The 19,409-nt window shown below is 44.3% G+C and overlaps 1 protein-coding gene across 1 annotated transcript; it reads right to left on the bottom strand.

The window, feature by feature from the left end:
* Positions 1-4,477: 4,477 nt before the first annotated feature.
* LOC130322919 (isthmin-2-like) lies at positions 4,478-16,489 on the bottom strand. Its single transcript, XM_056553116.1, has 6 exons — positions 16,151-16,489; positions 7,041-7,214; positions 6,686-6,971; positions 6,020-6,154; positions 5,873-5,947; positions 4,478-5,099 (listed from the first exon to the last, which is right to left on the bottom strand). The coding sequence occupies exons 1-6, from the start codon at positions 16,328-16,330 to the stop codon at positions 4,576-4,578; spliced, it is 1,374 nt and encodes a 457-aa protein (XP_056409091.1). The 5' UTR covers positions 16,331-16,489; the 3' UTR covers positions 4,478-4,575.
* Positions 16,490-19,409: the final 2,920 nt, after the last annotated feature.

The following is a 19,409-nucleotide window of genomic DNA, read 5'->3' as shown; positions in this document are numbered from 1 at the left end:
GGCTGAATACTGATTACATGTAACATGTGATGTCTTCACACGGCCACCAGATGGCGCCATAGCTCTGTACTGGCTGAATACTGATTACATGTAACATGTGATGTCTTCACACGGCCACCAGATGGTACCATAGCTCTGTACTGGCTGAATACTGATTACATGTAACATGTGATGTCCTCACACGGCCACCAGATGGCGCCATAGCTCTGTACTGGCTGAATACTGATTACATGTAACATGTGATGTCTTCACACGGCCACCAGATGGCGCCATAGCTCTGTACTGGCTGAATACTGATTACATGTAACATGTGATGTCCTCACACGGCCACCAGATGGCGCCATAGCTCTGTACTGGCTGAATACTGATTACATGTAACAGTGATGTCTTCACACGGCCACCAGATGGCGCCATAGCTCTGTACTGGCTGAATACTGATTACATGTAACATGTGATGTCTTCACACACGGCCACCAGATGGCGCCATAGCTCAGTACTGGCTGAATACTGATTACATGTAACATGTGATGTCTTCACACGGCCACCAGATGGTACCATAGCTCTGTACTGGATGAATACTGATTACATGTAACATGTGATGTCTTCACACGGGCACCAGATGGCGCCATAGCTCTGTACTGGCTGAATACTGATTACATGTAACGCCCTCACACGGCCACCAGATGGTACCATAGCTCTGTACTGGCTGAATACTGATTACATGTAACATGTGATGTCCTCACACGGCCACCAGATGGCGCCATAGCTCTGTACTGGCTGAATACTGATTACATGTAACATGTGATGTCTTCACACGGCCACCAGATGGCGCCATAGCTCTGTACTGGCTGAATACTGATTACATGTAACGCCCTCACACGGCCACCAGATGGCGCCATAGCTCTGTACTGGCTGAATACTGATTACATGTAACGCCCTCACACGGCCACCAGATGGCGCCATAGCTCTGTACTGGCTGAATACTGATTACATGTAACATGTGATGTCTTCACACGGCCACCAGATGGCGCCATAGCTCTGTACTGGCTGAATACTGATTACATGTAACATGTGATGTCCTCACACGGCCACCAGATGGCGCCATAGCTCTGTACTGGCTGAATACTGATTACATGTAACATGTGATGTCTTCACACGGCCACCAGATGGCGCCATAGCTCTGTACTGGCTGAATACTGATTACATGTAACATGTGATGTCCTCACACGGCCACCAGATGGCGCCATAGCTCTGTACTGGCTGAATACTGATTACATGTAACATGTGATGTCTTCACACGGCCACCAGATGGCGCCATAGCTCTGTACTGGCTGAATACTGATTACATGTAACATGTGATGTCCTCACACGGCCACCAGATGGCGCCATAGCGCTGTACTGGCTGAATACTGATTACATGTAACATGTGATGTCTTCACACGGCCACCAGATGGCGCCATAGCTCTGTACTGGCTGAATACTGATTACATGTAACATGTGATGTCTTCACACGGCCACCAGATGGCGCCATAGCTCTGTACTGGCTGAATACTGATTACATGTAACATGTGATGTCTTCACACGGCCACCAGATGGCGCCATAGCTCTGTACTGGCTGAATACTGATTACATGTAACATGTGATGTCCTCACACGGCCACCAGATGGCGCCATAGCTCTGTACTGGCTGAATACTGATTACATGTAACATGTGATGTCCTCACACGGCCACCAGATGGCGCCATAGCTCTGTACTGGCTGAATACTGATTACATGTAATATGTGATGCCCTCACACGGCCACCAGATGGCGCCATAGCTCTGTACTGGCTGAATACTGATTACATGTAACATGTGATGTCCTCACACGGCCACCAGATGGCGCCATAGCTCTGTACTGGCTGAATACTGATTACATGTAACATGTGATGCCCTCACACGGCCACCAGATGGTGCCATAGCTCTGTACTGGATGAATACTGATTACATGTAACATGTGATGTCTTCACACGGCCACCAAATGGCGCCATAGCTCTGTACTGGCTGAATACTGATTACATGTAACGCCCTCACACGGCCACCAGATGGCGCCATAGCTCTGTACTGGCTGAATACTGATTACATGTAACGCCCTCACACGGCCACCAGATGGCGCCATAGCTCTGTACTGGATGAATACTGATTACATGTAACATGTGATGTCTTCACACGGCCACCAGATGGCGCCATAGCTCTGTACTGGCTGAATACTGATTACATGTAACATGTGATGTCCTCACACGGCCACCAGATGGTGCCATAGCTCTGTACTGGCTGAATACTGATTACATGTAACATGTGATGTCTTCACACGGGCACCAGATGGCGCCATAGCTCTGTACTGGCTGAATACTGATTACATGTAACGCCCTCACACACGGCCACCAGATGGCGCCATAGCTCTGTACTGGCTGAATACTGATTACATGTAACATGTGATGTCTTCACACGGCCACCAGATGGCGCCATAGCTCTGTACTGGCTGAATACTGATTACATGTAACGCCCTCACACGGCCACCTGATGGCGCCATAGCTCTGTACTGGCTGAATACTGATTACATTTAACATGTGATGCCCTCACACGGCCACCAGATGGCGCCATAGCTCTGTACTGGCTGAATACTGATTACATGTAACGCCCTCACACGGCCACCAGATGGCGCCATAGCTCTGTACTGGATGAATACTTATTACATGTAACATGTGATGTCTTCACACGGCCACCAGATGACGCCATAGCTCTGTACTGGCTGAATACTGATTACATGTAACATGTGATGTCTTCACACGGCCACCAGATGGCGCCATAGCTCTGTACTGGCTGAATACTGATTACATGTAATATGTGATGTCTTCACACGGCCACCAGATGGCGCCATAGCTCTGTACTGGCTGAATACTGATTACATGTAACATGTGATGTCTTCACACGGCCACCAGATGGCGCCATAGCTCTGTACTGGATGAATACTGATTACATGTAACATGTGATGTCTTCACACGGCCACCAGATGGCGCCATAGCTCTGTACTGGCTTAATACTGATTACATGTAACATGTGATGTCTTCACACGGCCACCAGATGGCGCCATAGCTCTGTACTGGCTGAATACTGATTACATGTAACGCCCTCACACGGCCACCAGATGGCGCCATAGCTCTGTACTGGCTGAATACTGATTACATGTAACATGTAACGCCCTCACACGGCCACCAGATGGCGCCATAGCTCTGTACTGGCTGAATACTGATTACATGTAACGCCCTCACACGGCCACCAGATGGCGCCATAGCTCTGTACTGGCTGAATACTGATTACATGTAACATGTGATGTCCTCACACGGCCACCAGATGGCGCCATAGCTCTGTACTGGCAGAATACTGATTACATGTAACATGTGATGTCCTCACACGGCCACCAGATGGCGCCATAGCTCTGTACTGGCTGAATACTGATTACATGTAACGCCCTCACACGGCCACCAGATGGCGCCATAGCTCTGTACTGGCTGAATACTGATTACATGTAACATGTGATGTCCTCACACGGCCACCAGATGGCGCCATAGCTCTGTACTGGCTGAATACTGATTACATGTAACATGTGATGTCTTCACACGGCCACCAGATGGCGCCATAGCTCTGTACTGGCTGAATACTGATTACATGTAACATGTGATGTCCTCACACGGCCACCAGATGGCGCCATAGCCCTGTACTGGATGAATACTGATTACATGTAACATGTGATGTCTTCACACGGCCACCAGATGGCGCCATAGCTCTGTACTGGCTGAATACTGATTACATGTAACATGTGATGTCTTCACACAGCCACCAGATGGCGCCATAGCTCTGTACTGGCTGAATACTGATTACATGTAACATGTGATGTCCTCACACGGCCACCAGATGGCGCCATAGCCCTGTACTGGATGAATACTGATTACATGTAACATGTGATGTCTTCACACGGCCACCAGATGGCGCCATAGCTCTGTACTGGCTGAATACTGATTACATGTAACGCCCTCACACGGCCACCAGATGGCGCCATAGCTCTGTACTGGCTGAATACTGATTACATGTAACATGTGATGTCTTCACACGGGCACCAGATGGCGCCATAGCTCTGTACTGGCTGAATACTGATTACATGTAACATGTGATGTCCTCACACGGCCACCAGATGGCGCCATAGCCCTGTACTGGATGAATAATATACATACTGGCGATGTAACATACATCAGAGGAGCGAAATGCTAGCGCGTGCGGCAGTGATGCCTGTGCCCGGCGGGTCCTGATGACCTATAAGGAGGGTGGGAGGTCTGAGCACAGACCGGTGACCTTCTTTATTCTATTTCTTTAATATGTTGCGACTGCTGAAGTATGTGAACCCCTCTACAGCTCTGGTATAATAGGAGTTAACGCTGTGGATTCAGTTATCAAATGTATAATTACATGTGTGCAATATATTACAAATCTGTGAAAGCTCCTCCCACTACGCCATTCAGTGTCTTGGTCCATAGCGTTTCCTAGAATTCCTGGGCATCCTGCTGCTGGGCCAGGTACTCCTCCTCCTCGGCGGGGTTTTCAGGGCAGCCGTTCCCGTTGTTAGGAGGCCGCAGGGGGTGGATCCGGCTCCAGTCACCTTTGCACAGGATCCAGGGCAGAACATCCGCCTTGTAATGAAGTTCGGGGGAGAACTCCGCACTGATGAGGTTGGGGATCCCAGCCGCACGGCCCCGGGTGATTAGTCTCAGGGAATGGTCATAACAGCAATGCTGCGCTCCCAGGCTGCTGCTGTCCCTCGAGAGCAAAGAACGCAAACAGAAGCGAGCGCCAGGGTTGTAGATGTCCAGTCTCTCCCGCAGACCGCTGGCATCGTGCCAACGAAAAGTGCTCGACAGCCTCTCATCCCGCAACACCAGGGAGCTGTACACCGCCTCCGAAGGGAAGACACACGGGCAGCTGGGCAACTCAGTCAGCACCCGCTGGAGGTAGTTACTGAGGAACTCACTCCTACAGGATAGCCACCGCTCACAGCTGTCCTGGGGGGCTGAAGAAAAAACACGTAAGGATGGCAAGAGGGAAACGTGAAACGGAAGATGGAGGGTAAAGGTGGACGAAGAGCATGTGATCGAAAAAAGAGGAGTGTGAGCAAGATGACACGAGAGGAGGAGGATGAGACAAAAAAGATGGCGAGAGGAGGAGGAGGATGAGACAAAAAAGATGGCGAGAGGAGGAGGATGAGACAAAAAAGATGGCGAGAGGAGGAGGAGGAGACTGGAGAAGAGAAGAGGATGAGACTGAGAAAGAAGAGAAGATGGTGAGAGGAGGAGGAAGAGACTGAGGAAGAGACACGAGAGGAGGAGGAAGAGACTGAGGAAGAAGAGAAGATGGCGAGAGGAGGAGGATGAGATGAGAAGAAGATGAGAAGAGAATGGGACCGAAGAAGATGATGAGAGGAGGAGGAGGATGAATGAAATGGGGCAGAGAAGAGGACTAGAGGAAGAGAAGAGGAGACACAAGAGGAAAGAAAGATGGAACGAGTGAGAAAGCTAAAACTGACAAAAAGATGGAAGATGAGATTAGACAAAAAAGGAAGAAAAAAAGTGCGAGGACGAGAAGAAGAAACAGAGGAAGAGTAGATGACAAGAACTGTAACAAGTGATAAAGGAAGGAGGAGGAAGATGAGACAGAGGAAGAAGAGCAGAGCGAATAAAGAGGTTCACCGGAGGAAGAGCAGACGGGGTGTCCCTTGGTGATGATACCAGAGGAGAAGAAATAAAGAGAAGGCCACAGGCCGGCAGAGGGCGCTTGGTCTGTCACCTGACTGGCGGGTGGGAGCGATGCTCTGCGCCTCCTGCGTCCCCAGAAATGTTGAATCCTCTGCATCGTCTTCTCCTGTAAAATCAGAACGGATGAATACCCCATAGAATAGTGATGACCCCGAGCGCGGATATGTGGGCGTCTCACCTGGACATGGCGGGAGGTCACACACACGAGACTCTGTTGCCGTACAGGAATATCCGCAGGAGCGCGTGCGTCTCTGACTAGGGCGACCACACGAGGCGCTACACGGAGACCAAGGACTCCAATCTTCCTCGTAATCTGCAGAGCACACAAAGTTAATGGACCGAAACACCAAACGCCATCACCTTTCCCCCCACCCACTTAATACCCACAGTGGGAGGGACCTATTACTACTGAACTACGAAGTCACCCTGTGGTGGGAGGGACCTATTACTACTGAACTACGAAGTCACCCTGTGGTGGGAGGGACCTATTACTACTGAACTACGAAGTCACCCTGTGGTGGGAGGGACCTATTACTACTGAACTACGAAGTCACCCTGTGGTGGGAGGGACCTATTACTACTGAACTACGAAGTCACCCTGTGGTGGGAGGGACCTATTACTACTGAACTACGAAGTCACCCTGTGGTGGGAGGGACCTATTACTACTGAACTACGAAGTCACCCTGTGGTGGGAGGGACCTATTACATTTGCTATGGAGTCACCCTGTGGTGGGAGGGACCTATTACATTTGCTATGGAGTCACCATGTGGTGGGAGGTGCCTGTTACTACCCTGGCTATGTAGTCACCCTCCAGTGGGAGGGGCCTATGAGAGTGGCCTCACCATACAGATACTTGTCAGTAACCCAGTTTTCGTCGGGTGCTCCGTGTCCGTCGTAGTCGCCTCCGCTCAAGACGTTCTCCTCCCATTCGTACTGTGACGTCTCGCCCGTGTTCTGAACGTCGTCCATCGTAGAAACGTCGGCGTCAGAGAAGTCGTTGTATTCCCAGAAGAGCGGCCAGAAAAGCGCGTGGTGCGTCCGCCACTGCGGGTCCCCCCAATCCGTGCGAGTGTCCGAGAGATCCAGCTCCACCTCCGCCTGAGAACTGGGATCCACCTCAATAGTTACCTAAAAGAGGGCGTCACCAGGTGAGACCACGCCCATCTCACTAGCTCCGCCCACATGACATACTCTTACCTGGATATTGGGGTTCTCTGAGCTCAGGTTGGCCTGGATTAACCCCTTCAGCCCCAGTAGGAATCTGGAATCCTGAGTGGGTGCAATGTCTGCAGGAGAGGATCCCAAACCCTCAGCCCCAGGAACAAGGGGCCATTCTGACGACCCTCTGCCTGGAGGAGTCCCCAAAGTCTCCTGCCACACAAACAAAAGAATTTACTGACCTGAGGAGCTGACAATCTAATATATATATATATACACACACACACAGAGACCCCCGGAGCACAGAGCTGACAATCTAATATACATAGAGACCCCCGGAGCACAGAGCTGACAATCTAATATACATAGAGACCCCCGGAGCACAGAGCTGACAATCTAATATATATATATATATATATATATATATATATACAGAGACCCCCGGAGCACAGAGCTGACAATCTAATATATATATATATATACACACACACAGAGACCCCCGGAGCACAGAGCTGACAATCTAATATACATAGAGACCCCCGGAGCACAGAGCTGACAATCTAATATACATAGAGACCCCCGGAGCACAGAGCTGACAATCTAATATATATATATATATATATATATATATATATACAGAGACCCCCGGAGCACAGAGCTGACAATCTAATATATATATATATATACACACACACAGAGACCCCCGGAGCACAGAGCTGACAATCTAATATACATAGAGACCCCCGGAGCACAGAGCTGACAATCTAATATACATAGAGACCCCCGGAGCACAGAGCTGACAATCTAATATACATAGAGACCCCCGGAGCACAGAGCTGACAATCTAATATACATAGAGACCCCCGGAGCACAGAGCTGACAATCTAATATACATAGAGACCCCCGGAGCACAGAGCTGACAATCTAATATATATATATATATATATATATATACAGAGACCCCCGGAGCACAGAGCTGACAATCTAATATATATATATATATATATATATATATATATATATATATATAAATATATATATACAGAGACCCCCGGAGCACAGAGCTGACAATCTAATATATATATATACAGAGACCCCCGGAGCACAGAGCTGACAATCTAATATATATAAATATATATATACAGAGACCCCCGGAGCACAGAGCTGACAATCTAATATATATATATATATATATATATATACACAGAGACCCCCGGAGCACAGAGCTGACAATCTAATATACATAGAGACCCCCGGAGCACAGAGCTGACAATCTAATATATATATATACAGAGACCCCCGGAGCACAGAGCTGACAATCTTATATATATATAGACAGAGACCCCCGGAGCACAGAGCTGACAATCTAATATACATAGAGACCCCCGGAGCACAGAGCTGACAATCTAATATATATAAATATATATATACAGAGACCCCCGGAGCACAGAGCTGACAATCTAATATATATATATACAGAGACCCCCGGAGCACAGAGCTGACAATCTAATATATATACATACAGAGACCCCCGGAGCACAGAGCTGACAATCTAATATACATAGAGACCCCCGGAGCACAGAGCTGACAATCTAATATATACAGAGACCCTCGGAGCACAGAGCTGACAATCTAATATATATATATACAGAGACCCCCGGAGCACAGAGCTGACAATCTAATATATATATATACAGAGACCCCCGGAGCACAGAGCTGACAATCTAATATATATATATACAGAGACCCCCGGAGCACAGAGCTGACAATCTAATATATATATATACAGAGACCCCCGGAGCACAGAGCTGACAATATAATATACATAGAGACCCCCGGAGCACAGAGCTGACAATCTAATATACATAGAGACCCCCGGAGCACAGAGCTGACAATCTAATATACATAGAGACCCCCGGAGCACAGAGCTGACAATCTAATATACATAGAGACCCCCGGAGCACAGAGCTGACAATCTAATATATATATATACATAGAGACCCCCGGAGCACAGAGCTGACAATCTAATATACATAGAGACCCCCGGAGCACAGAGCTGACAATCTAATATATATATATATACAGAGACCCCCGGAGCACAGAGCTGACAATCTAATATATATATATATATATATATATATATATATATATACAGAGACCCCCGGAGCACAGAGCTGACAATCTAATATATATACAGAGACCCCCGGAGCACAGAGCTGACAATCTAATATACATATATATATACACACACACAGAGACCCCCGGAGCACAGAGCTGACAATCTAATATACATAGAGACCCCCGGAGCACAGAGCTGACAATCTAATATACATAGAGACCCCCGGAGCACAGAGCTGACAATCTAATATACATAGAGACCCCCGGAGCACAGAGCTGACAATCTAATATACATAGAGACCCCCGGAGCACAGAGCTGACAATCTAATATATATATATATATATATATATATACAGAGACCCCCGGAGCACAGAGCTGACAATCTAATATATATATATATATATATATATATATATATATATATATATATATATATATAAATATATATATACAGAGACCCCCGGAGCACAGAGCTGACAATCTAATATATATATATACAGAGACCCCCGGAGCACAGAGCTGACAATCTAATATATATAAATATATATATACAGAGACCCCCGGAGCACAGAGCTGACAATCTAATATATATATATATATATACACAGAGACCCCCGGAGCACAGAGCTGACAATCTAATATACATAGAGACCCCCGGAGCACAGAGCTGACAATCTAATATATATAAATATATATATACAGAGACCCCCGGAGCACAGAGCTGACAATCTAATATACATAGAGACCCCCGGAGCACAGAGCTGACAATCTAATATACATAGAGACCCCCGGAGCACAGAGCTGACAATCTAATATATATATATACAGAGACCCCCGGAGCACAGAGCTGACAATCTAATATATATATATACAGAGACCCCCGGAGCACAGAGCTGACAATCTAATATATATATATACAGAGACCCCCGGAGCACAGAGCTGACAATATAATATACATAGAGACCCCCGGAGCACAGAGCTGACAATCTAATATACATAGAGACCCCCGGAGCACAGAGCTGACAATCTAATATACATAGAGACCCCCGGAGCACAGAGCTGACAATCTAATATACATAGAGACCCCCGGAGCACAGAGCTGACAATCTAATATATATATATACATAGAGACCCCCGGAGCACAGAGCTGACAATCTAATATACATAGAGACCCCCGGAGCACAGAGCTGACAATCTAATATATATATATATACAGAGACCCCCGGAGCACAGAGCTGACAATCTAATATATATATATATATATATATATATACAGAGACCCCCGGAGCACAGAGCTGACAATCTAATATATATATATACAGAGACCCCCGGAGCACAGAGCTGACAATCTAATATATATATATACAGAGACCCCCGGAGCACAGAGCTGACAATCTAATATATATATATAGAGAGACCCCCGGAGCACAGAGCTGACAATCTAATATATATACACAGAGACCCCCGGAGCACAGAGCTGACAATCTAATATATATATATATATATACAGAGACCCCCGGAGCACAGAGCTGACAATCTAATATATATATATATATACAGAGACCCCCGGAGCACAGAGCTGACAATCTAATATATATATATATATATATATATATATATATACAGAGACCCCCGGAGCACAGAGCTGACAATCTAATATATATATATATATATATATATATACAGAGACCCCCGGAGCACAGAGCTGACAATCTAATATATATATATATATATATATATATACAGAGACCCCCGGAGCACAGAGCTGACAATCTAATATATATATATATATACAGAGACCCCCGGAGCACAGAGCTGACAATCTAATATATATATATATATATACAGAGACCCCCGGAGCACAGAGCTGACAATCTAATATATATATATACAGAGACCCCCGGAGCACAGAGCTGACAATCTAATATATATATATACAGAGACCCCCGGAGCACAGAGCTGACAATCTAATATATATATATAGAGACCCCCGGAGCACAGAGCTGACAATCTAATATATATATATATATACAGAGACCCCCGGAGCAGAGAGCTGACGATCTAATATATATATATACAGAGACCCCCGGAGCACAGAGCTGACAATCTAATATATATATACAGAGACCCCCGGAGCACAGAGCTGACAATCTAATATATATATACAGAGACCCCCGGAGCACAGAGCTGACAATCTAATATATATACAGAGACCCCCGGAGCACAGAGCTGACAATCTAATATATATATATACAGAGACCCCCGGAGCAGAGAGCTGACGATCTAATATATATATATATACAGAGACCCCCGGAGCACAGAGCTGACAATCTAATATATATATACAGAGACCCCCGGAGCACAGAGCTGACAATCTAATATATATATATACAGAGACCCCCGGAGCACAGAGCTGACGATCTAATATATATATATATATACAGAGACCCCCGGAGCACAGAGCTGACAATCTAATATATATATATATATATATACAGAGACCCCCGGAGCACAGAGCTGACAATCTAATATATATATATATATATATATATATATATATATATATACAGAGACCCCCGGAGCACAGAGCTGACAATCTAATATATATATATACAGAGACCCCCGGAGCACAGAGCTGACAATCTAATATATATATATATATATATATACAGAGACCCCCGGAGCACAGAGCTGACAATCTAATATATATATACAGAGACCCCCGGAGCACAGAGCTGACAATCTAATATATATATATATATATATATACACAGAGACCCCCGGAGCACAGAGCTGACGATCTAATATATATATATACAGAGACCCCCGGAGCACAGAGCTGACAATCTAATATATATACAGAGACCCCCGGAGCACAGAGCTGACAATCTAATATATATATATATATACAGAGACCCCCGGAGCACAGAGCTGACAATCTAATATATATATATATATACAGAGACCCTCGGAGCACAGAGCTGACAATCTAATATATATACAGAGACCCCCGGAGCACAGAGCTGACAATCTAATATATATATATATACAGAGACCCCCGGAGCACAGAGCTGACGATCTAATATATATATATACAGAGACCCCCGGAGCACAGAGCTGACAATCTAACATATATATATATATATATATATATATATATATATATATACAGAGACCCCCGGAGCACAGAGCTGACAATCTAATATATATATACAGAGACCCCCGGAGCACAGAGCTGACAATCTAATATATATATATACACAGAGACCCCCGGAGCACAGAGCTGACAATCTAATATATATATATATATATATACACAGACCCCCGGAGCACAGAGCTGACAATCTAATATATATATATATACAGAGACCCCCGGAGCACAGAGCTGACAATCTAATATATATACAGAGACCCCCGGAGCACAGAGCTGACAATCTAATATATATATATATATATACACAGAGACCCCCGGAGCACAGAGCTGACAATCTAATATATATATATATAGAGACCCCCGGAGCACAGAGCTGACAATCTAATATATATATATACAGAGACCCCCGGAGCACAGAGCTGACAATCTAATATATATATATATATACAGAGACCCCCGGAGCACAGAGCTGACAATCTAATATATATATATATATACAGAGACCCCCGGAGCACAGAGCTGACAATCTAATATATATACAGAGACCCCCGGAGCACAGAGCTGACAATCTAATATATATACAGAGACCCCCGGAGCACAGAGCTGACAATCTAATATATATATATATATATATATATACAGAGACCCCCGGAGCACAGAGCTGACAATCTAATATATATATATATACAGAGACCCCCGGAGCACAGAGCTGACAATCTAATATATATATATACAGAGACCCCCGGAGCACAGAGCTGACAATCTAATATATATATATATACAGAGACCCCCGGAGCACAGAGCTGACAATCTAATATATATATATATACAGAGACCCCCGGAGCACAGAGCTGACAATCTAATATATATACAGAGACCCCCGGAGCACAGAGCTGACAATCTAATATATATATACAGAGACCCCCGGAGCACAGAGCTGACAATCTAATATATATATATATACAGAGACCCCCGGAGCACAGAGCTGACAATCTAATATATATATATATACAGAGACCCCCGGAGCACAGAGCTGACAATCTAATATATATATATACAGAGACCCCCGGAGCACAGAGCTGACAATCTAATATATATATATATACAGAGACCCCCGGAGCACAGAGCTGACAATCTAATATATATATATATATACAGAGACCCCCGGAGCACAGAGCTGACAATCTAATATATATATATACAGAGACCCCCGGAGCACAGAGCTAACAATCTAATATATATATATATATATATATATATATATATATATATATATATATATATATACAGAGACCCCCGGAGCACAGAGCTGACAATCTAATATATATATATATATACAGAGACCCCCGGAGCACAGAGCTGACAATCTAATATATATATATACAGAGACCCCCGGAGCACAGAGCTGACAATCTAATATATATATATATATATATACACAGACCCCCGGAGCACAGAGCTGACAATCTAATATATATATATACAGAGACCCCCGGAGCACAGAGCTGACAATCTAATATATATATATATATATACAGAGACCCCCGGAGCACAGAGCTGACAATCTAATATATATATATATATACAGAGACCCCCGGAGCACAGAGCTGACAATCTAATATATATATATATACAGAGACCCCCGGAGCACAGAGCTGACAATCTAATATATATATATATATACAGAGACCCCCGGAGCACAGAGCTGACAATCTAATATACATAGAGACCCCCGGAGCACAGAGCTGACAATCTAATATATATATATATATATATATATATATATATATACAGAGACCCCCGGAGCACAGAGCTGACAATCTAATATATATATATATACAGAGACCCCCGGAGCACAGAGCTGACGATCTAATATATATATATATACAGAGACCCCCGGAGCACAGAGCTGACAATCTAATATATATATACACAGACCCCCGGAGCACAGAGCTGACAATCTAATATATATATATACACAGACCCCCGGAGCACAGAGCTGACAATCTAATATATATATATACACAGACCCCCGGAGCACAGAGCTGACAATCTAATATACATAGAGACCCCCGGAGCACAGAGCTGACAATCTAATATACATAGAGACCCCCGGAGCACAGAGCTGACAATCTAATATATATATATATATACAGAGACCCCCGGAGCACAGAGCTGACAATCTAATATACATAGAGACCCCCGGAGCACAGAGCTGACAATCTAATATATATATATACAGAGACCCCCGGAGCACAGAGCTGACAATCTAATATATATATATATACAGAGACCCCCGGAGCACAGAGCTGACAATCTAATATATATATATATATACAGAGACCCCCGGAGCACAGAGCTGACAATCTAATATATATATATATACAGAGACCCCCGGAGCACAGAGCTGACAATCTAATATATATATATACAGAGACCCCCGGAGCACAGAGCTGACAATCTAATATATATATATATACAGAGACCCCCGGAGCACAGAGCTGACAATCTAATATATATATATACAGAGACCCCCGGAGCACAGAGCTGACAATCTAATATATATATATACAGAGACCCCCGGAGCACAGAGCTGACAATCTAATATATATATATATACAGAGACCCCCGGAGCACAGAGCTGACAATCTAATATATATATATATATACAGAGACCCCCGGAGCACAGAGCTGACAATCTAATATATATATATATACAGAGACCCCCGGAGCACAGAGCTGACAATCTAATATATATATATACAGAGACCCCCGGAGCACAGAGCTGACAATCTAATATATATACAGAGAGACCCCCGGAGCACAGAGCTGACAATCTAATATATATATATATATACAGAGACCCCCGGAGCACAGAGCTGACAATCTAATATACATAGAGACCCCCGGAGCACAGAGCTGACAATCTAATATATATATATATATACAGAGACCCCCGGAGCACAGAGCTGACAATCTAATATATATATATATACAGAGACCCCCGGAGCACAGAGCTGACAATCTAATATACATAGAGACCCCCGGAGCACAGAGCTGACAATCTAATATACATAGAGACCCCCGGAGCACAGAGCTGACAATCTAATATATATATATACACAGAGACCCCCGGAGCACAGAGCTGACAATCTAATATATATATATACAGAGACCCCCGGAGCACAGAGCTGACAATCTAATATATATATATATACAGAGACCCCCGGAGCACAGAGCTGACAATCTAATATATATATATATATATACACAGAGACCCCCGGAGCACAGAGCTGACAATCTAATATATATATATACAGAGACCCCCGGAGCACAGAGCTGACAATCTAATATATATATATATATACAGAGACCCCCGGAGCACAGAGCTGACAATCTAATATATATATATACAGAGACCCCCGGAGCACAGAGCTGACAATCTAATATATATATATACAGAGACCCCCGGAGCACAGAGCTGACAATCTAATATATATATACAGAGACCCCCGGAGCACAGAGCTGACAATCTAATATATATATATATACAGAGACCCCCGGAGCACAGAGCTGACAATCTAATATATATATATATAGAGACCCCCGGAGCACAGAGCTGACAATCTAATATATATATATACAGAGACCCCCGGAGCACAGAGCTGACAATCTAATATATATATATATATACAGAGACCCCCGGAGCACAGAGCTGACAATCTAATATATATATATATACAGAGACCCCCGGAGCACAGAGCTGACAATCTAATATATATATATATAGAGACCCCCGGAGCACAGAGCTGACAATCTAATATATATATATATATATAGACAGATCTGACGATCTCATCTCCCGATCGCTCTCACCTGGTTGGGGGTCGGGGCCCCCGGGGGTCGCTGCGGGTGCAGGGCCAGGAGCAGCAGGAGGAGGAGGCCGCTCATGTCGCTCTCCCGCCGGTCACTCTGTCTCCATCTCCGCCGCTCTTCGGTCTCCTCCGATAGAAGGGGCGGGGCCGTTACGTCATGGGAGGGGCCTACTGCAGACATGAATAACGGGGCGGCTCGTGGGAGGAGTCAAAATATTCATTATTCGAGCGATATACAGGAACAGCTACAACTGTACACAACATCTATGAGTGAAACAACAGCCTGTACATAGACCCCGCCCCCTGTATGACATCACCGATCATATAGTAACAGGATGACACTGTGATCACAGCCCCGCCCCCTGTATGACATTACTGCTATAATATAATGTTATGTGATCACAGCCCCGCCCCCTGTATGACATCACCGATCATATAGTAACAGGATGACACTGTGATCACAGCCCCGCCCCCTGTATGACATCACAGATCATATAATAGTAACAGGATGACACTGTAATTACAGCCCCGCCCCCTGTATGACATTACTGCTATAATATAATGTTATGTGATCACAGCCCATCCTCCTGTATGACATCACTGATATAATATAATAGTAATATAATGACATGTGATCACAGCCCCGCCCCCTGTATGACATCACTGATATAATATAATAGTAATATAATGACATGTGATCACAGCCCCGCCCCATGTATGAAATCACACATATATAATAGTAATATAATGACATGTGATCACAGCCCCGCCCCCTGTATGACATCACTGATATAATATAATAGTAATATAATGACATGTGATCACAGCCCCACCCCCTGTATGACATCACTGATATAATAGTAATATAATGACATGTGATCACAGCCCCGCCCTCTGTATGACATCACTGATATAATAGTAATATAATGACATGTGATCACAGCCCCGCCCCCTGTATGATATCACTGATATAATATAATAGTAATATAATGACATGTGATCACAGCCCCGCCCCCTGTATGATATCACTGATATAATATAATAGTAATATAATGACAGGTGATCACAGCCCCTCCCCCTGTATGACATCACTGATATAATATAATAGTAATATAATGACATGTGATCACAGCCCCACCCCATGTATGAAATCACACATATATAATAGTAATATAATGACATGTGATCACAGCCCCACCCCATGTATGAAATCACACATATATAATAGTAATATAATGACATGTGATCACAGCCCCGCCCCCTGTATGACATCACTGATATAATATAATAGTAATATAATGACATGTGATCACAGCCCCGCCTCCTGTATGACATCACTGATATAATATAATAGTAATATAATGACATGTGATCACAGCCCCGCCTCCTGTATGACATCACAGATATAATATAATAATATAATGACATGTGATCACAGCCCCGCCCCCTGTATGACATCACTGATATAATAATTAATGAGATGTGATCACAGCCCCGCCCCCTGTATGACATCACTGATATAATATAATAATATAATGACATGTGATCACAGCCCCGCCCCCTGTATGACATCACTGATATAATAATATAATGAGATGTGATCACAGCCCCGCCCCCTGTATGACATCACTGATATAATATAATATAATGACATGTGATCACAGCCCCGCCCCCTGTATGACATCACTGATATAATAATATAATGAGATGTGATCACAGCCCCGCCCCCTGTATGACATCACTGATATAATATAATAGTAATATAATGACGTGATCACAGCCCCGCCCCCTGTATGACATCACTGATATAATAGAATAGTAATATAATGACATGTGATCACAGCCCCGCCTCCTGTATGACATCACAGATATATTATAGTAATATAATGACATGAGATCACAGCCCCGCCCCCTGTATGACATCACTGATATAATATAATAATATAATGAGATGTGATCACAGCCCCACCCCCTGTATGACATCACTGATATAATAGTAATATAATGACGTGATTACAGCCCCGCCCCCTGTATGACATCACTGATATAATAGTAATATAATGACATGTGATCACAGCCCCGCCCCCTGTATGACATCACTGATATAATAATTTATTTATATAGCGCCTACAGATTCCGCAGCGCTTACAATTATGGGAACAAACAAAGACAAGAATCAGACATAATATTACACAATAACTATTCAAACAAGAGGTGTGGGGACATGTTGGGGACATGTTATGTTGAGGATATGTTGGGGACATGTTATGTTGGGGACATGTTATGTTGGGGACATGTTATGTTGGGGATATGTTATGTTGGGGACATGTTATGTTGAGGACATGTTGGGGACATGTTATGTTGAGGACATGTTGGGGACATGTTATGTTGGGGACATGTTGGGGACATGTTGGGGACATGTTATGTTGGGGACATGTTATGTTGGGGACATGTTATGTTGAGGACATGTTGGGGACATGTTATGTTGGGGACATGTAGGGGACATGTTATGTTGGGGACATGTTATGTAGGGGACATGTTATGTTGGGGACATGTTATGTTGGGGACATGTTATGTTGGGGACATGTTATGTTGGGGACATGTTATGTTGGGGACATGTTGGGGACATGTTGGGGACATGTTATGTTGGGGACATGTTATGTTGGGGACATGTTATGTTGGGGACATGTTATGTTGGGGACGTTATGTTGGGGACATGTAGGGGACATGTTGGGGACATGTTATGTTGGGGACATGTTATGTTGGGGACATGTTGGGGATATGTTATGTTGGGGACATGTAGGGGACATGTTGGGGACATGTTATGTTGGGGACATGTAGGGGACATGTTGGGGACATGTTATGTTGGGGACATGTTATGTTGGGGACATGTTATGTTGGGGACATGTTATGTTGGGGACATGTAGGGGACATGTTATGTTGGGGACATGTTATGTTGGGGACATGTAGGGGACATGTTATGTTGGGGACATGTTATGTTGGGGACATGTAGGGGACATGTTATGTTGGGGACATGTTGGGGACATGTTATGTTGAGGATATGTTGGGGATATGTTATGTTGGGGACATGTTATGTTGGGGACATGTTATGTTGGGGATATGTTATGTTGGGGACATGTTATGTTGGGGACATGTTATGTTGGGGACATGTTATGTTGGGGACATGTTATGTTGGGGACATGTTATGTTGGGGACATGTTATGTTGGGGACATGTTATGTTGGGGACATGTTATGTTGG

This window comes from Hyla sarda, unplaced genomic scaffold (assembly GCF_029499605.1).
Source record: "Hyla sarda isolate aHylSar1 unplaced genomic scaffold, aHylSar1.hap1 scaffold_2393, whole genome shotgun sequence".
Taxonomy (NCBI): domain Eukaryota; kingdom Metazoa; phylum Chordata; class Amphibia; order Anura; family Hylidae; genus Hyla; species Hyla sarda.
The sequence above is the reverse complement of the archived record's forward strand: the minus strand, read 5'-3'. Positions and strand labels throughout refer to the sequence as shown.